Genomic DNA, 21,207 nt, shown 5'->3' with positions numbered 1-21,207 from the left:
GAAGTACCGGTACTTGGGCGGCGGAGGATTGAGTCACGGGGAGCGTGGTGCTAGCGTGCCAAGCCACCGTGGCCCAGTCCCCCAGCGGTTTCGGCAGCCACTAAACCCGAAGCGGCCTGGGCCCATGCACTGACGAATGTACCGGTACCTCTCGCCCTCTGCTCGCTGCCTTGGGGCTTAACCTGCCCAGGCGGCTGTTGCTCTTCTGCCAGGAGCAACACAGCGATCCGGCTCGCAGCTTGGCCGGGGAATGCTCTCCCGCCCGTTGACCTGTCACACGTAGACATGTAAGCCTGCTTCGACCCATGTACATCTTGTTCTTCCGACTTCCCCAATCAGAGGCGGCAGCGGGCTGGTGGTTCCCCATGTACTTCGGTCTGAGGTGAGGATTATGAGTTAACCAGGTACCGGTACATGTGAATCCCTGATTGAGGTCATGCAGTGAATTCCCCCCAACCTTCGTTCTGCCCATCGCATGTTAGTCTAGTCATTAACCTCTGCATTCTATCATCCTCCAACAACACCCGTTGTCGCCCTGACAATTTATCTCCGTATATATATTTATATATGTGTGTGTGTGTATTTTTTTTAACTCTCACATATATACATAACGTCTACGTTTTTTTTAAACCCAACTAACTCTCTTGGGCGGTATCTAATCTATCTGATCTGTATCACGTTGTTCATCTGCTGCTTATCATCCTGCTCCCATCTCTGTATTGTATTGTATCCGCCATACATCATCGCCGTACCTTGGGAGTTCCAGCACCACCCGTTCCTGAACTGCTTGATTTCTTGGTATGTGCCAGTCATCTGTCATCCTTAGAAGGCCCTCTATCATTCCTTGATGCTTTTTTACATCCTTGTTTGAGGTTGTTTTCTCGCCATCTCCTGTCTTATCTCGTGCTGCCCGACGATTCTCCTTGCGTCAGCGGTCAACCACAGCTCATGGAAGCTTCCATTGTTGGGCTGTTTGTTCTGAGGGAAGGCACACCGCATCTTGCTGTCTGTCGCTAACGTCTCTGCTGCCTGGCATCAGTTATACGGCCACCTCCACCCATTGTTTTTCCCATCCCGCCTGGCCCACGAATATAGCTTCGACATCGTTTTACCTATCTCCCATCTAAACGTATCCGCTCGCCCCTGATGGGCCCGTGCATCGGGACACTACGACCAGTGCCGTAGCTGCAGGCGTAACAGGGGTTGTTGGGTTCATAGACACCGCGTCAAGGACCTGGCCGTGACGATGGCCGCCCTTCAGTCACCAAAGACGAGCTCGAGACGATCGAAAGGGGATGGAGATGGAGACACGAGGGACGTGATCCTTGGCAAGTATACCAAGATAGAGGAGATAGGGCGTGGCAGCTTTGCAACTGTCTACCAGGGTATCCATAACGTGAGTGCCCTCATCCTTCCGGCTTCACTTGGTGCTAGTCTTTGAATATACGATGCGTTACTTGGGGGAAAAGGGGGAGGGTTGTATATGACGTGTTTGGTTTTATCTTGTCTATGGACTTTTGGGTATCTTGTTTGCTGACAGTGTCCACCTTAGAAATATCGGTCCTGTGTGGCGATCAAAGCAGTAAATATAAGCTCGCTCAATCCGAAGCTGAAGGACAACTTGAAACTGGAGATTGAGATTTTAAAGGGCCTTCAGCATCCTCACATCGTTGCGCTTATAGATTGCGACGAGTCAACATCATGCATCCACCTGGTCATGGAATACTGCGCTCTCGGGGACCTCTCCCTCTTCATCCGGAAGCGCGATACGTTGAGCAAGCATGAACTTACAAGGGACATGATAGCCAAATACCCTAATCCTCCCGCGGGAGGCTTAAACGAGGTGATCGTTCGTCATTTTTTAAAGCAACTTGCCAGTGCCCTGCAGTTTCTCCGTACCAAAGATCTTATCCATCGTGATCTAAAGCCCCAGAACCTCCTTCTTAATCCACCGCCGAGCACGTATGCAAAAGGTCTACTTAGAATAGTTCCTTACAAGACTAGGGAGGATTCCTTCACCCCGTTGGTAGGAGTAGAGTCGCTGCCGATGCTGAAGATTGCCGATTTTGGATTCGCTCGGTCATTGCCCGCCACGTCTCTTGCCGAAACCCTCTGTGGTTCCCCGCTCTACATGGCTCCTGAGATTCTGAGATACGAAAAGTACGATGCGAAGGCCGACCTCTGGTCCGTTGGGACGGTCTTGTTTGAAATGGTGGTAGGAAAGTCTCCGTTTAGAGCCGGTAACCATGTCGACTTGCTTCGGAAGATTGAACAGGGAGAGGACAACATCAGGTTCCCAATTCAAACTGAAGCCTCCCCCCCGTTAAAGAAACTGATCCGGAGCCTGCTGAAACGGAACCCGGTGGAGCGTCTCAGCTTCAAGGACTTCTTCGAGTCATCCGTGGTTAAGGGTAATATTCCGGGGCTTGTCGACGAAGACCTGCAGGCGCAGAGGGAGAGAGATTCTCGTCTCGCTGCGCACGCTGCCCGGCGAGATTCTTTGCCCTCGCGTACCAGCGACGGAAAACTAGAAGATCGCCCCCCTAGCAGCGCTTCTTCTCCTCGACCGCCCCCAAGCAATTTTACTCGCCCAGCTACTAGTCCTGCTGTGCGTCACGTTGGGAGCCGAGAAAATCCTGATTTACAGCGTGTGGCAGTCAAGGCCCGGAAAGCCAGTGTTGCCTCAGTGACTGGTTCCCCGAGCAAGGAGGAACTTCGCGACCACAATGCAAAGGGACCCGTTACGGAGCAGCCAGGGCCTACTAGCCCAGCTAAAGAGAGGGCCACAACCAGGAAAAACTCGTCTGATCAGCGGATTGACGACATTTTGGACTCAGAAAGAGAGCGCGCAGCACAGGATGTGGCATTTGAACGGGACTATGTGGTGGTGGAGAAACGAGCAGTAGAGGTTAATGCCTTCGCTGACGAGCTGGCTGCAAGCCCCCGTTTCCAGCAGCAGCAGCAGCAACAACTGATACCGAAGCAAGCTGGAGCAATTGTTCGTCGTGCCACAACTACTGCCACTCCTCAATTATCTAGTTCTCCTCGTGACGCTATGTCCCGGGCAGTGGCCACCGCTTACAATCGACCACGTACAGGATCTACTCACAATCGTCATAATTCCTATGACCGAAGATATGGCCCCAGCCCAACATCTGCAACTTCGGCTATATCCAAGGCGCTCAACAAGGCCAGCGGACGACTTTTTGGTGTCAGCTTCTCGCCTCCTCTAGCGTTAACCAAAGCTGGAAGGTCTCCACCCATAGGCTACAATGCGTTTCCAGCCTACCCCCTAGCTGAAGGGAACCTTGCCGTTGTCGGAGATGGAGCTAAAATTCAACCTCCGCTGGATGAGGATACCAAGGTCTTACACATCATTGAGGAGATTGCCACCCGCAGCGATGTGGTCTATGGATTTGCCGAAGTGAAGTACAAACAACTGGCTCCTCTGACACCTTCTATGCAAGCCGACACTGCTATCAAACCAGTGGTTAGCCCGGAAGTAGTGGACACACCTGAAGCGAACGATACCGGCTTAACAGTAGACGCAATTTTCACACTATCGGAAGAAGCTCTTGTACTCTACGTGAAAGCTCTCTCGTTGCTGGCTAAGTCGATGGATATTGCTGGAGCCTGGTGGGCTCGCAAAAACCGTGGGGAGACCATAGGAAACTCACCAAATGTCAATGTTGGGTGCCGCGTAAATAACGTGGTGCAATGGGTCCGAAACCGGTTCAATGAAGTACTCCAAAAAGCCGAATATTCCCGGCTCAAGCTGTTGGATGCTCAGAGACAGCTTCCCTACGATCATGCACACCATGCCAGTCAGGTTGGACGGGTGTCCGTCGGTGCTCTTGCTCATTCCTCTGATCAAGTTGTTATCAGTTCGGGCATCACTGCGGAAAAGTTAATGTACGACAGGGCGCTCGAGATGTCCAGAACAGCTGCCATTAACGAACTTACTGGGGAGGACCTTCCTGGCTGTGAAATTGCATACATGACGGCGATAAGGATGCTTGAGGCCGTGTTGGACAGCGACGAGGATCATCAATTAAGTGGCGAGCGCGCGGGCGAAGCCGCGAATACGGTATCGAACGAAGAGAACGGAGAGGTTAATGGCCTTCAAGGCGAAGACCGGGAGATTGTGGCAAAACGTATGTGTCCTTGGAATTTGCATGCATACATGAAGTATTGTTTTTACTAACAAATCTAAAGTGGTTGCTAGCATACGCATTAGGCTCACAGCGCTGAAAAAGAAAATTGCGCTGATGACGAAGAGGACCTCGGCTCCTGCTATGGTATCTCCTGCGAGAACTCCAGCCTGTCAACCCCCAGCGGCGTCGCCAGTTGTACCTCAAGCATCGTCTCGGTAAAAGCACGCCAAACAAGCGCTGCTAAATAAGAGAGCTGCTTTGCAGCCTCGTGGGGGTGTAAGATCTTTAATCGGTAGAGAGTTGGCTGCTCCATTCTGTGGCCCTTTCCCAAGTGAATATCCAAAGATACTTATACCGTTCCTTTTACGGCTCCGAAGGTTTCGCCTATTTTCACCTGAATTCCGATAGTCCTCTCGCCATGAAGTTTGTGACTATTGGATCCCGTACAATACTGCATTTGAAAATACTGGGCAAGCGTCGAACAAAACAGCCTACTGAGTAGTGCTTGATTGAGAGTCTAATGCCTCCTCTCCTGCACGTTTGTGAATTTTTTTTCAGGGTTCGAGCCAGCGCTCTCCTCTATTTCGCATTGGGCATCCATCAGCATGACCTCTTTATCTCAAAACGGCACAGATGGAGCTGTGCTGAGATTCTTTTGATTCGATTTCTATGCTGCATATACTGTGGCATGACGCAATGACTGCACCTCTTAACGGAAGACTGATTGCATTCCTTTTGGATTACAACTTTCATTTGGCGTTTGGTGTGCACTCTTTTCCTCCTGTGAGTTTTTCAAAACAAAGAGGGTCTAAAGTGAACCTGGAGGCAATTGCTCGCATTTTATCATCTTTCAACTATTTCTGGGACTTGGAGTTTACAGAATTGGGGGCCTTTGAGGAGTTTAGTAATGAGCTCTGGGAAGGAAGAACATTGAAGTGTTTTTGAAAGTGTGAACCTAGCATTTTATGGTTCTTTCTCTCTTTCTCTCTTTCTTTCTTTCTTTCCTTCTATTTTATTTTATCTTCTTCTTTTTTTTTCAGCCTCTTTTATCCTTTCGACTCTACTGTCTTCTTCTCAGTCGGTATTGATCTGCTTGGAACCTGAGAGCTACCTTTGTGTTTTTATGTTAGCGACGATTCTGATTTCCGGTTTCGGCGAGATAGGCTGGATTTGGTCGGCATGCTGTGGAAGTCTATGGGCGGGAAACTTCACTGGGAGTATGAGGATGGGAGAGATATACAGGTACTGTTTGGGATGGCTGGCAGCCCTGGCTTCGAGTGTTGATCAAATCTATTCAATGACTGATGGGCGGGGGGCGATATGGATCTGTGTGATTTTTGCATCTATGCTTTGCTAAGTGGGATTGGAGTCTGCCTCGAGCAGCTAAGATATTATATATTTATGAACATCATTATATTATTATTATTATTATTCTTACTATGATCCTTGACTTTCCCTGCTCTTATGGAAATTTGATTGTATGGGAGAATGCACTGCCGTAGATATATCTCTTGAAGGCTGCTCTATCTCTGACCTTCGCCAGAGATATCGGTTTGTCTCTCTCGCGGCGATCTTTCCCGGGCAAAACCGGCTTCTGGAGGCGCCCTTTCCTTCTGCCGCTGTTCCTTCCTGGATAAGGCCGTGTCAAAAATGGGAGTTGCATCCTCTACACCTCTTGCCGTGTGTGGTTTCTATGCCAATTGGTGCCCAAAAACATTTTCTTGTCTTCTCTTTTTCTTGCTTGCCGATCGCACGATGAATATATGGAATCAAAAGCTAAACAGCATCTGACGAGTCCCTCCTTTGGAACCTCCCCCTATGGCGCATGTCGAGAACGCTGATATCGAGCCTATCTCCTCTCCCGGGAACGGGAGCGACGTGTCTACTCTAGCCTCCGCGGATATCCCATCCAATCGGATTGGAAAGAGCCAGTTGTCCCAGGAGATAAGTCCTCATGCTCTGGAGAAATTGGGTATGTATGCACTGACGACCAGTAGAATTGAGAGCTTTTTGGTAATCAGGTCCTCTGACGATGGGAACGTTGCTGATCCTTTTTTTTTGGGGGGAAAACCATAGACACGGCGAGGACGTGCGTGTCCGATGATATTCCGGGCAATCGAAGGCAGATCGGAGTGCTCACTGCGACGTTCTTGGTGTTTAATAGGATAATTGGGACGGGGATATTTGCTACCCCGAGCACTATCCTGGCTTTGACTGGGAGCGTTGGCATGTCGTTGACCGTTTGGTTCGTTGGAATGATCATCGCCATGGCGGGTACGGCTGTATATTTGGAGTTTGGAACGGCAATTCCAGTGTAAGTGGAGGAGGCGGTCCGGTCCCCTTTCTTATTCGTAACCTGTCATCGACATATCTGACTTGAGGGACCACTGACAGGAACGGTGGGGAAAAGAATTACCTGGAGTATGTGTATACAAAACCAAAGTTCCTAGCAACCGCGATATACGCTTCATATGCGCTGTTCCTTGGTTGGGCGGCAGGAAATAGCGTTATATTTGGAGAATACCTTCTTCATGCTTTTGGGGTACAGGTCAATCGGTGGAATCAACGCGGCATCGGGTTGGTCTGCATCACCGTCGCCTTCATTATCCACGCTACCGCAGTGAAATGGGGGCTCCGTATTCAAAACACACTGGGTGTCTTGAAATTGGTTGTCATTCTTATCATTGCCGTTGGCGGGCTCTTGGCTTGTGCCGGCTTCGTGAATATAGACAGGCCTCGTAACTTCGAACATCCCTGGGGTGAAGGGCCACCCACGGTGTATGGCATAGTTATGGGCCTGTACAATGTCATCTGGTCATACGTTGGCTATTCGAATGCGAATTATGTATGGTGCTCAGCATCGTTTTTGCAACAGCGTATCGTTTCGCTAACCATCTGCCAGTGCTTGAGTGAGACTCGTAATCCGGTTCGAACGTTGAAAATAGCAGCACCTATTGGCGTAGCGATGGTTGGGATTCTGTATTTCCTTGTTAATGTTGCATATTTTGCTGCTGTCCCAAAGGAAGAGATGCTTCTATCCGGGCGCATCCTCGCGGCATCTTTTTTTCGGAACGTTTTTGGGTTCAAGGCCGAACGAGCGCTATCAACATTCGTTGCTTTTTGCGCGTTTGGCAACGTCCTGGCTGTTTTGTTCTCCCAGGGCCGAAGTACGTGCCTATGCATCTGGACATAGATAATGGCTAACCATGTTCCAGTCGTCCAAGCACTTGGAAGAGAGGGAGTTCTGCCGTTTTCGCGGTTCTGGGCGAGTAATAAACCCTTTAACTCTCCTGCAGCTGGACTATTCCAGCACTATATCGTCTCTGTGGTTGTCATGCTGGCGCCGCCGCCAGGAGATGCTTATAACTTCTTGCTCAAGTGAGCCTATCCCTTCTATCAACCCTGCCTGTATTGGCCTGACATGCAGTTTTCAAAGTCTCATCGGATATCCACTTTCGACCGTGAATGTCCTGGTCTCCGGTGGGCTTCTTCATATCTACTTTTGTCCTGAGCGCTATCCCACCTGGTCTCCTGGTATTCGTGCTACCTTGCCGGTGACCTTTTTCTTCTTCTTCTCCAATGTGTATTTGGCCGTAGCACCGTTCCTGCCTCCGCCAAGAAGGGTGGGTAATGTCTATGAGCGTTTGCCGTATTATACTCATTGTCTTGCTGGGCTCACGATCTTTGCGCTTGGCGCTTTGTACTGGCTCTTCTGGGCCAAGATTCTTCCTTGGATGGGTGAATATCGACTTGGCGAGGAATCCGTTGTTGGGCAAGATGGCTGGGCGCGAAAGATAGTCCAGCGGATCCCCACGGCTCCCGAGCTGGAAGAGCAAGGGCGGAGGAATGGGAGCATGTGGTCGTAGATAAACAGGTGGATAGCTGGCTAGATTGTGAAAACAAAGATTTCACTTTGTTTGGGGTAGTGATAGAGCTTACAGTTGGCTTATCGATGAGAGTGTACGGAACGAAATTGACCAATAATAAAAAGAAGCAATAAAGGGGATTCTGATTGTGCTGTCAATACTAAGATACAGCATCAACAGAGAGAGAAAATAAGAAATAAAAATAGAAAAAGAAAAGATGTCCCAGGGTTCCTATGGGGATGCATTCCACGGCGAACTTGTTAAAACAAAGTAGGATTTATCCCCTCAAACTTGCTGGTTAAAATTGATCTGGCAGGAAGCCAAGAAAAGAGCTTGCACTTAACCAATCCATGAATGATTGACAAGACAGGACTCGTTAATGTGTGCATGGTAACCTGCGGCATAAAAAAAAAGGAAAAGGAAAAGAAATAAAGAAAATAAAGTCTCTTCTTCATCCAAGCTGTTACAATCTGGAATTCCGCTGCTCATATGCAGCGGGATGGGTAAACTGCAGGATTTTGAAGAAAGATGTGTCCCTCAAGTCAACATTAGATCACTTGCGCTGTGCTTAGTCTCTTGACGCTCTGTAACACTTTTTCCACGAAGTTGTTGACCGGCTCGGGAAGGGTGTGCATGTAGATGTGCAAGGGCGTGATGAGGCGTTTGCACGGGTGAGTAAGGACAAGCCAACAAGCCAGCAGAACATCACTTGGATCACCTTACTGCGCCTTGACGTGTAGCATTCGTTCCTCCGATTTTCGACCAGGTCCTTGGCGGCAGATACTCATCAGGGAGCCGATGCTTCTAAGACGGTCGCAGTGACCAGACTGACGGTCACAAAGAACGGGTTCACGATTCTATTGCTCAAAGTTCACATGTTGTCAGTAACCGGATAATTGAGATCCTCCGCGAGAGAGAGAGAGAGCAACCGGGCTCTCGTCATCCAAGTCGATTCCAGGCTTGAGCTCTCGGGTGCGGTGGCATTGAACCGATTGATCGGGTAGCTTCGCGATGGAGGTACACACCCATCGCCCGAGTCCGATCGTGGCACGCGAGGGTAAGCGGGAGGCCAAAAGCTGGAAGGGAGAGAAGAAGAAAAGTCGAAGAAGAGAAGAAAATCGCATTTCTCTTAACTTAGGTAATCCGACTAGTTAACTAACTAACATAATTCCCAAGCGAGCCGATCACCCAAGCGAACCGATCACCCAAGCGAACCCGATCACCCAAGCGAACCGATCACCCAAGCGAACCGATCACCATTTCAAAATTCCACTCAATTAAAGAACTCTTCCACTTCAACACACAATTATGCCACCAATTCACAATAAAAATTCTTCAAATTTAATTGAGAGAGAGGGAAGACTTGAACTCAGAATAAAATCTATTAAAAATCAAGAAATTACCTCTATTTATAAAGCTGCTAGAGTCTATAATATTGTTAGGAGAACCGGTTGTAGGTCATGTAGGTTTTCCCAGGATTAGGGGGTATGAAAGAGCTAAGTAGGTACAATGCCTGCAACTGATGGAAGGGAGTCATGCATAGAACATAAAGGTCCTCTAACTAGAAGACTAAACACTGAGGTTCCCACAATCCATGCAAATTATGTGATTCTTATATGTTCAGAGTTGGGGTCATGTAAATACCTCTGAACATCCAACATTGTCTGATGCTTGGTTGGTCTAGATCTATATTTGTAACACTATCTCCCCCCCCCTTCCAGAGATCTTGAACTCTGAGACATAGAGCTACTGAAGTGATTTTTCATATATTGTTGCAGCTTCTCTGTTATTGATGAAGTATTGTAGATTCTTGAATGTGCAAGCTTCTGTATTACTACTGCTTGTCTATATAAATATCTCACATGTATATCACTACCAGTTGCAGTAGACATTCTTTGTTGTAGAATGGTAATTATTTTATTACAAACATTTAGTATTTTGTCACATACTTATTTCTTTATTTATTTGCTTGTCTGATTACTATATTATCTGTTGTTTATTGTTATATTATCTATTAACAAGTTATAAAACTAGTAATTTTAGTGTATTGTAATATAAGTATAAATAGAGAGTTTTTAACTTTTTTCTTTCTTCTTTTTCTTCTACTTTATTTAAGCTTAGATGTTGTTTCTTGTTTATTTTATAACTTGTTATAATATTGTTATTAAAAAACTCTATTATATATAATAAAGAAGACACTCTTCTGTACTTCATCTGTATTTACTTAATATTTACAGACTGTCTAGATAAAAATAAGTCTTGTCTATAGAATATCAAGAAGAAATCTTGTTCTTATTATTTAGAATATCAAATCTGTATCTATTATAATATTAGTATGTCTTTGTCTGTTCTTTTTGTTATTCTGATATAGCTATAGATTTCAGAATCCACTATCAAACTAGTTTGTTGGCTCTTGTAACTTTAAGAAGAATACTATAGTTTTAATACAGCTAATCTGTATTATCTGTACAATATTAAGTACATGAGTATACTTGTGTGTGAATTTTGTGAGCTTAACTCAGAAGCTGCCAAATATTACTACTATTAGATTACTTCTACTGTTAAAGAATTTTTCATGAAATATTATTATTCTGCCTCACATTATATAGCTAAGACTGTGGACCTCATGTCCAAAATCAAATTTATTAAAGATAGCTTATCTGAGTTTTCTTATTCATCAAGCCCAGTTTGTATTATTCTTTCTTGAGTTGAAAATAAAGTTGCAAATATCCAAGTCTTACTTAACTATCTTATAACTTGTTTGACAAGTAAAACTAAAGCTTTTTAAGATAGTATAGAAATCAGTCTTGTAGATTTTCTGTACTATTTTACTTGTTCTCAGACTAACTTCTGCTTAGACTAATCTTACATCTTCTATTAATTATCTAACCAATATTATTTCTTCTGGTTTTCAGAGTATTGTAGAAATACTTTATTTTTTTTATAGTTCTTTATCTGTAATGCTTTTCTCTGTAACTGCATCTTCTATTATAGTTTTATCCATTATTTGTAAGGATTCACTGTGAACCCCTTACACAGACAAACAGCACCTACAAGAGCTAAAGAGCTTGACTTGTGAGCTGCTGGAAGTTGTATGTGTTCTTGTGAAGCACTAAGTCATGCACTTATAAGCACATATAAAAGACTATTACTGCACAAATCTCTTGCTGAAAGTCAGTAGCAATCTTGTTTACAAGTTGTATATAGTTGCCAGAATACAGACTTTTTACCTCACATACTCTTTTTCCATGTATATTTCTTCTAGAGATTCATTGTCACACTGATCCACATGTACAATTCTCACATCATTATATTAAACATATCTGCAACTCTCAAGTCTTGCTTATCTATAGCTGGTTTACTACTATTACAGCTATATCTCAGATGCTCTCACAGTACATCTTCTTACTGTTAAATTCTTGATTTTGTAGATATGTTATAATCTTTATGTTTGTTTCATGTCATATCTATCTTTCTTTCTTATTATTATTATTATTATTATTATTTATTATAGTCTTATGCAGTTAGTGACTATGAAGACTACCTAACAGCTTCTCTGTTAGAATTTACTTAGTATACATTGTAAAAACTGAATAAAGAAAAAAATTCAAAGTATTTCAAGACAATATGAGATGTTCTTTCTCCACAAAAGTCAAATAGCAGATAGAGCATAATATTAATTTTAAAGGAAAATAATAATTCTTGTAGCAATGTGATATAAATCAAAAAGAAATAAAATTAACATATTTGAGAAAGCCACTGTCTAGTAGCTATTCCAGTATATTTTAGAAATAAAACTAGCCATTTTGAGCCTAATTCAGTTTCAAAAATAAAATTTAAAGATAGTTGAGAAATATCAAGTTCTTGTTGAATTTTTCTTCTTTCAGTATAATAAGCTGAGCAGTCTAATAGTAGATGCTTTGGATTTTCAACACAATTACAGAAGTAGTATAAATTGGAAGAGTAGTCAGATAATCTTATTAGATAAGATCTGAAATATCCATAACCAAGCTTTAATTGACAAATAGTTGATCATATCTTCTTAGATATAGAAAGAGTAGATGCTTTCCATCTGGGTTTTATTTTGAATTGAGAGTAGTGATTTGTAGAACTTTCTCTATTAAAAAGATCTTCAAACCACTTTATCATTGCTTGTTCTTTTATTTGTCTTTTTATATAAGTAAGAGATATATATCTTTCAGAACAAACTTGATTCAATTCTGTATCTTTCTTTGCTGCTAGATCAGCTTCTTCATTTCCATGTATATTTACATGTGCAGGAACCCAATGAAGATGTAGATTAATTTGCTGATTTTTAATAGACTTAGCAGTTTTTCTTATAGATTGAAGATAATATAAGCCAGCCCCTGGCCCTACAGCCGCCCTAGCTCTGGAGTCCCTAAGGCCTATTCAGGGGTCAACCAGGCCTGTAGGAAATGCAAATGCAGAGGGATACACCTTAAGCTATTATACATGCACCTATAATAACTGACTGCTGCGAACTGTTCTCTCAAGCCAGCATTAACCATTCTGATTCTAGTTAAGCCACTACTGCCCAGCCTACTGATCTAGTAACTAGTTCTAGAAGCTAGCTAGTCTACTAGCTACTAAACCCACCTTCCAGTTGCTAATCTCAGCATCCCAGCCTACCAATTAGCCGTCGCGGTCTCGCCATTAATGACTAATCAATTATCTCAAGAGATAGTTGACTATCTCAAGAGATAACCAGGGGTGCCCTTGTCAGGTGGTTTTCAAATCCATTCCCCTGAATTGGCGCCCCACTTAGTCACCCAATTATTAGTTATTATTGGACCACTAGGTGGAGTAGCCTTTAGTAGTGCAGTGGAGCCTACCCACTCGCATCATTTTAGCTTCACCAGATGCTAGGTGGACCTACTATCTCTACCCAATCATCAGTTATCATTAGGTAACAGATAGTAAGTAGCTTTTAGTAGTGCAGTAGAGCCTACCCACTCACATTCATTTTAGCTTCACCAGATACTAGGTGGACCCACTATCTCTACCCAATCATCAGTTATCATTAGGTAAAAGATAGTAAGTAGCTTAGTAGAGCCATGAGCATACATGGGTTGCCTTTTACACTGCAACTTTGGTGGGTAAAAAAGTGTGCCAGTTGAAGGATTCAAACTCCACACCCTAGAGTGCACCTGCAGCTCATTTTACCAGTGAGCCACCTGGCTATTGTAGTGGAGATTCCAGTACCTCATTAGAACAAAGGTTGTTCTAGTCCAAGGCGCAAACCACCCCAAGCTACTATTCTTGAGCTATATAAACCACCTGTAGCCCCTGCTTCTTGCTTATTACCTTCACATACCATGGCTCTTTTCTACACACTCATTCCTTACTACTAGTTCAGTTATTAGTTAGCAAATATGAAGATTTCTTGTTCATGAAACTTGCTACTGTTCCTTATTAGAGCTGCCTGTGTTAGTACAGAGCTCTTTAGTACTATTACTTCTTGCAAGCTTAGACATCTGTTAGAACATATCTATCTCTACACTTACTACTCAACCATATTCTTATTATGTGATGATTTTTTCATCTTTCTTGAGCTCTCACCATATCAACCAACTTGCCTACTTTGACAAGGCATCCCATCATACCCTGTTCCATTTGGTGACCAAGCTGAGACCTGAAGATGATGATGCAGTGATTTGGTGACTGTCAAGAAAGAGAAAAACAAATTCTGAGACATATGAAGCAATACACTATTTCAAGGTAAGATCTTATGAACTAGGAACACAGTACTAATCAGATTTTTTATTTAGAAATAAGATTAGGGAGCTTAGATTTGAATGCCTCTTATCTAGAGCTTGTCTAATAAACAGATTTTTAAAAGATATTAACTAATAGACAGAACATACTGTGTGACATAACCAAAGATCAAGAAATCAAGAAATTGGAATCAGAATTAACTATAGCTGAAGATACTACAGAATCATATACAACTATATTACAGGGTGAGAACAAGAAAATTGTAGTTCATTCCCACATTCCTATATCTTCCCCTAGCATGGCAAATGCATCTTAATTTGATGGCAGAGATGCTACTCTGTTTATTGAAAGATTTTACCAGATGTGCAAGAATCATGAGATAATTAACCTTAAAAACGTTATTGAATGGTTGGCTAGGTACTGTGTTACATGAATTGAAGAATAGATGAAGACCTTGGAAGACTACAAAGAAGATAATTAAGAAGTATTCTTCAAAGAAATTATTCATGAATTTTGTGATCAAGATATTACTTACAAGATTCACTGTCAGAATTATCTTCAGACAATTACAAAGAAACCATGTGCTTGAGATGGCAACATTTGTGCCTATGTTTGAGAATACACTACTATTGCCAGTACAGTTCAAGCAAATAGAAGACTTGATGAATTCACTAAGATGTCTTGGTTTCTTCAGAAGCTACCTGAGAAGCTCTGAAATAAGATTATTGACAAGACCAAGCTCAATCTTTCAGATGATATGTTGCCTATTGATTTTAGAAAGGTTGTTTGGATGATTATAAATTTGATTAACCAGTATGAAGAGAATAAGAAGATCTTTAAAGAAGATGAAATGAAACAAAAGAAAATAAAGAAGCTTGGTGAGTGATATTAATTAGCTAACAAGCTCTCTACAATTGAAGCTCCAAAGAAAACAGCTAGTTTTGTGAAGACTGAAGAATCTGAATTGAAATCCAAAGCCAAGAGCTCTGACAGCACTAATATTAAAGCTGTTATTGAAAAGATGACTAATAAGTTCACAAATTTGGCATTGGCCATGAGAGTACAATCAAATCAGATACAAGAGAATTCTGATCAGTATTATATGCTGCAGAGAGAAGAATCTCTGAAATCTATACCAAATTATCCAACAAATGTGACTGTTAATTCTACAACTGTACAAGAGAATACTCAACTGCCAGTCAATCTCTATTTGGCTCAAAATGACTCTTCTATGACAGGCTATAGTAGTACTTATGGATGAGGAGGAGCTTGAACTGGAGGAATTTCAACATGTTTCTCATGCTTCTACTGTGGAAAACCTGGACATTGTCAATCTCAGTGTTATAAATACCAATCTGATATGAGTAATGGATACTGCCATATTAATGATGAAGAGAACTTACATATGGGCTCTAAGAGTCAAAACTATTGAGTTGTCACTCCTAAACCTGAAATCCTGAACATGTATATTGTATAGTCTATGGGAGAGAATGAATGAGTGATTTCAGAGTTAACAAGCTCTAAAAAGAAGATTAATCAGCAAGAAGAGACATCTTCTGCAAATTCAACCAGTGTGAAGATCCAAGCAGAATGGCTTGCATATCTAATATCTGATGAAGAATCTGATTTAGATAAGAAATATGAACCATTGAAAGAAAGAACATCAGTCAATATTGAAACAGTTGAAGAAGCTAAGAATAATCAAAGAGCTAAGATTGTAATGCCCCATACTCAGTGTACTGGACAATTTATTACTTACTAGAATAATCAGACTAGTATTGATGATAATGTCATGGAAGATATTGAACTGATTAATCAGAAGAAGCCTGAAATTCAGAGTAAGTCTGTAGAGAAACAAAAATCAAGATATTCTGCAACAGATTACTTATTCTCTCAGATTCATGATTCAACAGATGCCAATGAATTAATGAGTCAAATTCTTAATAGAAAAGTCAAATTGTCAGTCAAGAAGCTTATAAATATATCACCAAAACTTCATCAAGCATTCTTCAGATCAGACTGGAATAACAGTACTAGCAAAAGTTATGCAAGAGTTGGAGTCTCTGAACCAGTTCAGTCTGAGCTAAAGATTAATTCTGGTCAACTTACTTCAAAGTCCATGGTGCCAAAATCCAAAACAGCATATAGAATGTGTTCATTATATGTGCCAGTCACTATAAACCAACAAGAATTAATAGTGTTGATCAATACTGGTTCAGAAATCAATTTATTGTCTTGAAAGTATGCTGAAATGTTGAATCTGCCAATGAAAAATAAGCCACAAGTGATTATAGTTGTTCAAATAGGAGAAGTTGCTTCTTTTTACACATTTTGTGATGAGATGCCTGTTCAAATTGAAGATATTATTACACATATCTCTTTTCTTATATTTGAGGGAGGGGTTCAGCAACTTATTCTTAGAAGATCTTGGCAATTTGCTATCTGTTGGGGGTGCAACACCTCAGAAGATGGCAGAGTGAACTGTGAAATTTATAACAAGAAATAAATGTGTTGCCTAGTTTTTGAAGACTTTAAGCTAAACTCAAGCAATATGAGATATGCAACTGATAAATCAAACAGCAATCATTTAAATGATTCAACAGGCATTTAATCAGGTAGGTGCCCATGGATACAAGGCCTGAGAAGGATGAAGAAGATGTGATGAAGACAATAGGTATAAGAATTAATAATGAGAAGGTTGAAGATCAGGAGATTGATGGCAGCATTGCTAGCATTGGTGCTTATAGTGATGAGAAGAAACATAATTCCAGCATTGGTGAATCCAAAAGTATACTAAGTCTAATTGGATTGACCAGTGTGCTGGTGAATTAAATAGACTAATCAGAAGACAAGAATAATTTTACATCAGGAGTTCAGATTTTCCAATCTCTGCTTTCTAATCCAGACAGTATCACAGCTCACTGCAAACATTACACACACAATATTAATTTCAGCTTAATTCAAAAATCTATTCCATGAAGTGCTTGATCAATTTATGTATCTCTGAACAAAAATCACAATTTTGTCACAAAGAAATCACATCAGACAGACATTTTCAATAGTGGATGGGACATCAAGCCACCTTCTTCAGAGGTCTGAAAAGTGTGCACTGCTTATAAGTGGAAAGCTGATAAGATAAGACCATTAGCACCTGGAAAATCTGATGGAAGCAAGCTGGAAGACCTAGATAATTGGATGGATGTTTGTTTGGATAAGTATTACTCTGAGAAGAAACACATCATATTTAATTGTGAATTTGATGACCATATTAGATTTAGAATTGTGCTCTTTCCTGTTGGAGAACAGCTAACAAATAAGAGAATTAAGAAGCTCAAAATTGGATTTGAACTGACAAGTCAGAAGAAGAAATTTTTCATATCAGTTCTTTATAAATGTGAAGAGATGTTGGCTTGATCATTCAAAGATCTATATGATGTTCATTCTGAATGCTTGTCTTCCCAGATTATTTGAACAGAGTCTTATAAGACTTGGCAGACTAAGACTTACTGAATTCCTTGTGCTCTACATAATAAGCTAATTAAAATCATTCAGGACAGGTTAGAAGCTAAAATATTGGAGTCTTGCCATGGTTCATATATCAATTTCTATTTTCTGGTTGCAAAGAAACAGAAAGGCAAATATTATTTAATTGATACAGTACATATATACAATAAAGTTACTATTCAGAATGCTTTTATTTCTTCTAATATTGATAAATATGCTGAAGACTTCAGCAGACTTATTATGGCTAGTCTATACAACTTATTCTCTGGATACAATAATTTTCTATTAGCTAAAGAAAGCAGAGATATGACAGTCATTGCAATCTCTATTGAGCTCTTTTGCCATACAACTTTAGTTCAAGAAGCAACAAATTTGCCAGCTCAAGCCCAATATGGGATAATGAAAATAATATGTGAGGTTTTTCCAGAGATTACTCAAGCCTTTATGAATGATCTTGAGATAAAAGAATTATATGTCAAAGATGAAACTGAAGTCCTCCCAGAAATAAGAAGATTTATTTATAACTATCTGCAGAACCTGAACTATGTTCTATAGCTTGTCAAAATCTCTGGAGTCAGAATCTCTGGTGCCAAATCTCAATTCTGCATGTCTGGAGTCAATGTCATTAGATGAGTCTGCAACTATAATAGACAATAATCTGAGAAAGCCAAGATGACTAAAATTGTGAATTGGCCTACTCCTACAAGTGTTACAGCATTATGAGAATTTCTAGAGCTAGCTGAATATTTCTGAATACTTATAGAATATTATAGTTAAATAGCTGAATCTTTACATTATCTGCTTCAATGAAATATTATGTAGATATGGACTGAAGAGCAAAATAATATCTTTATACTTTTGAAAGAAAAGTTATGTTTATTCTCTATTGTTCTTCCAATTAATTACAAACAAGATTCTTTGCTTATTACTGTGGCTGTTGATGCCAGTGAATTAGAATGGGGAGGATGCATTATTCAGAAGCAATAAGAAGCTCAACATTCCACACAATATGAATCCAGAGTATGGAATGATTCAGAGAAAACATATGATACTGGTAAATAAGAATGCAAAGCTGTTTTGAAAGCCTTCAAGAAATTTCAACACTATATATATGGAGTGCTCTTTACTTTGGAAATCAATGCAAAAACTCTTGTTGCCCAACTTAATAGAACTGCTACAGATGTTTCAGAAGCTTTGATTACTAATTGAATAGCTTGAATATATCTCTTTGACTTTACTGTTAAACATGTTCCTGAAACAAAACACACAGCTGCTGACAGACTATCTCATCAAGAACTAGATATTGAGGAACAGCCTGAATCTGAAGAAGATGAAGATCTGTTTGTCTTTATGAATTCTATAAGAGTTTTAGCTGGCCAAGCTCTCAATAGTAAAGACCTTAGAATACTGGACTCCACATATTCAGAAGAATCAGAGAAAATTGCATAATATCTAACCACCCTATCAAAATTATTAGGCATGAAAGAAAAAGAGTACACAAGATTCTGAAGAAAAGCAATTAAATATATGGTGGAGGCCAATCAGCTATTTAGACAAGTGGGATCTGGTGTGTCTCTAAGACATGTTGTGGACAACAAAGATCAGCACAAACAAATTTTACATATAATGCACAACAAATTTGACTATAAAAGACAAGAGAGAACATACTCTGCTCTACAAGCTCAATACTGGTGGTCAGGGATGTATAAAGATGTATCTGCTTATGTAAAGTACTGTTCTCAATGTTAATAAAAAGATTCACAAAGATTGAGTGAAGAGCTTCATTCTATCTGGGTCTCTACCTGTTGAGAGAAAGTTGAGGTGAATATCAAGCACATATCTTTCTGTTAAGGATAAAATTATTTGGTTGTTGCCAGATGTGACTTTACTGAATAGATGAAAGCTAGAGTCTTGAAAAAGACAACAGCTGAAGCTGTGGCCAAATTTCTTTATGAGAATATCATCTGTTGATGGGGCCTGCCTGCCAAATTTGTTATGAATGGAGGACCAGAAAATAAGAACATTATAGAGACCTTACTGAAGAAATTCAATATTAAATGCATTATTATTTCACTCTATAACTCTTCTGCAAATGGTATGGTGGAAGTTGGTCATAAGTCTTTAGCTGATGGGCTAGCTAAAGCTATCAATGGCACTGGAAGAGATTGGATTAAATATCTTTCTGTAATTCTGATAGCAGATCAAATGACAACTAAGGCTAATACTGGTGTTTTCTCTTATAGATTGCTAATAGATCAGAAGACAGTTCTTCTGATTGAACTTGAGATTTCTACTTGACAAATGATTCTCTAGTGAAAGATTTGAATAACTGAAGACCTGCTTCTGATGCAAGCACAGTAAATTAAAAGATAAGATAAGAATATTCTGGAAGCAGCTTATTATCAGCTTCAAATACACACTAGAAATAAGAAATACTTTGATAATACCCATAATATTCAGACTAACTCTCTTCTACCTGGAGACCTTGTCTTGCTTCACAATATCAAAGAAGAACAGAATATATCTAGAAATAATATCCTGCACTTTTGATAACTAGAATTCTATAGGATTAAGTCCACTAATCAAGAACTAGGTTCCTATCATCTTGAAGAGTTAGACAGCACTGAACTCAAAGAATCTATTGCAGGAAACAGATTAAAGAAGTATCTTATAAAATCTGGAACAGAGCTATTTAATGATAGCTCAGCAGATTCTGATGTAGAGATGGGGAATATCTCTCAAAGATATGTCACCAGAAGTTGATCTAACATTCTCTTTAGCAGTTTCTTGAATATTAGCTTCTTGAATCAGAGTGAAAATGAAAATGATCAAGAAGAAATGAAGCAAATGTGATTTCCAACTATTATATCAGATAACTGGAGCTTTGCTGTTGTTATATCTCTACAAGATGTTTAATTTGTTGTGTTTTGTTTGTAAAAGTGAAGTTTTTTTGCTTGCTTATTCAGAAAGTTTCTTTTATTTACCTGCAAAGTGAAGTTTTTGCTTGCTCTTTCAGGAAGTTTTTCTTTCTTTGTTATTTACTTAGCATTTACTTTTTCTGAAGATATTTAAAGGTTAATTTTTCTTTGCTGAAGCTTTTACTTTCTTTTACATTCAAGCTTGATTCTTTTTACAGATTCAATATTTTCTTCTATTCTGTTATTCTGATATTTGCAAATTTTTTGATTTCTGATATTCTTCAAAAATAGCTGGACAAAGCAACCTGCCTTCTTTAGCACCAGCAACCAAAAACCAAGGTCTGGTCATTACCAGAGACAGTGAAGTCAACTTGAATGACCATTTCTTCAATAATCTAACAGCAGCTATGGAATACATCAATAATCAAGCTCTGCATTATTGATATGGTCTACAAGTTAAGCTGATGAATGCACTTATATAAGTAACTGATGTGGTCACTGACTTAGTGGCCCATTTTTATTGATATGTTGAAAGATCCAGAGCTTGGCAACATGTTACACATGCCAATTTTGAAGCTGATTTTCATAATGCTCAAAAGGTTACCCTGGATGTCAAATAATGTTGCATTGATATGCAAAAGATCAAGAATAGACTTGTCACTACATGAGAGATAGACAGAATTGATGTCATATGGCCAAAAGTAAAGAGCCTGTGAGCTGTACAAAAACTTTGCTATACTCTAAATATGTGAGGATCATACATGTGAATCAGCGTGACAATGAATCTCTAGGAGGAATATACATGAAAAAAGAGTACACAAGGTAAAAGGTCTGTATTCTGGCAACTATGTACAACTTGTAAACAAGATTGCCACTGGCTCCTAGCAAGAGGTTCGTGCAGTGACAGTCTTTTATGTGTGCTTGCGAGCATGTGACTTAGTGCCTCGCGAGGACACATGCAACTCCCAGCAGCTTGTGAGCTGAGGCCTCTGGCTCTCATGGGTGCTGTTCATCTGTGTAAGGGGTTCG

General features: G+C 40.6%; 3 protein-coding genes across 4 annotated transcripts; 2 read left to right on the top strand and 1 right to left on the bottom strand.

Annotated features, from left to right (window-relative positions):
* Positions 1-50: 50 nt before the first annotated feature.
* On the bottom strand, positions 51-813 carry CIMG_08219 (uncharacterized protein; the record flags this gene model as incomplete). The annotated part of the gene is made up of 3 exons (XM_001241055.1): positions 51-270; positions 312-457; positions 679-813. The coding sequence occupies 3 exons, from the start codon at positions 811-813 to the stop codon at positions 51-53; spliced, it is 501 nt and encodes a 166-aa protein (XP_001241056.1).
* Positions 628-5,597, top strand: CIMG_08220. 2 transcript variants are annotated; one of them, XM_004445018.1, is made up of 4 exons: positions 628-798; positions 1,040-1,396; positions 1,553-4,154; positions 4,216-5,597. In XM_004445018.1, the coding sequence occupies exons 2-4, from the start codon at positions 1,247-1,249 to the stop codon at positions 4,371-4,373; spliced, it is 2,910 nt and encodes a 969-aa protein (XP_004445075.1). In that variant the 5' UTR covers positions 628-798; positions 1,040-1,246; the 3' UTR covers positions 4,374-5,597. The 2 variants fall into 2 exon arrangements, with proteins under 2 accessions (XP_004445075.1, XP_004445076.1); XM_004445019.1 differs by lacking the exon at positions 628-798 and having other exon boundaries at positions 858-1,396.
* Positions 5,598-5,972: 375 nt separating this feature from the next.
* Positions 5,973-8,020, top strand: CIMG_08221 (high affinity methionine permease; the record flags this gene model as incomplete). Its single annotated transcript, XM_001241057.2, has 6 exons — positions 5,973-6,126; positions 6,231-6,468; positions 6,549-6,999; positions 7,057-7,321; positions 7,370-7,532; positions 7,591-8,020. 6 exons carry the CDS (start codon positions 5,973-5,975, stop codon positions 8,018-8,020), a joined length of 1,701 nt encoding a protein of 566 aa, XP_001241058.2.
* Between the last annotated feature and the right edge of the window lie 13,187 nt (positions 8,021-21,207).

Source organism: Coccidioides immitis (genome assembly GCF_000149335.2).
Source record: "Coccidioides immitis RS genomic scaffold supercont3.3, whole genome shotgun sequence".
NCBI classification, from domain to species: Eukaryota; Fungi; Ascomycota; class Eurotiomycetes; order Onygenales; family Onygenaceae; genus Coccidioides; species Coccidioides immitis.
This window is presented reverse-complemented; position numbering and strand designations above follow the sequence as displayed.

Coding starts and splice junctions, on each gene's coding strand:
- CIMG_08220 (XM_004445018.1), top strand. CDS start 1,247: ATGGCCGCCCTTCAGTCACCAAAGACGAGCTCGAGACGATCGAAAGGG. Junction 1,397..1,552: donor TCTACCAGGGTATCCATAAC/GTGAGTGCCCTC, acceptor TGTCCACCTTAG/AAATATCGGTCCTGTGTGGC. Junction 4,155..4,215: donor CCGGGAGATTGTGGCAAAAC/GTATGTGTCCTT, acceptor ACAAATCTAAAG/TGGTTGCTAGCATACGCATT.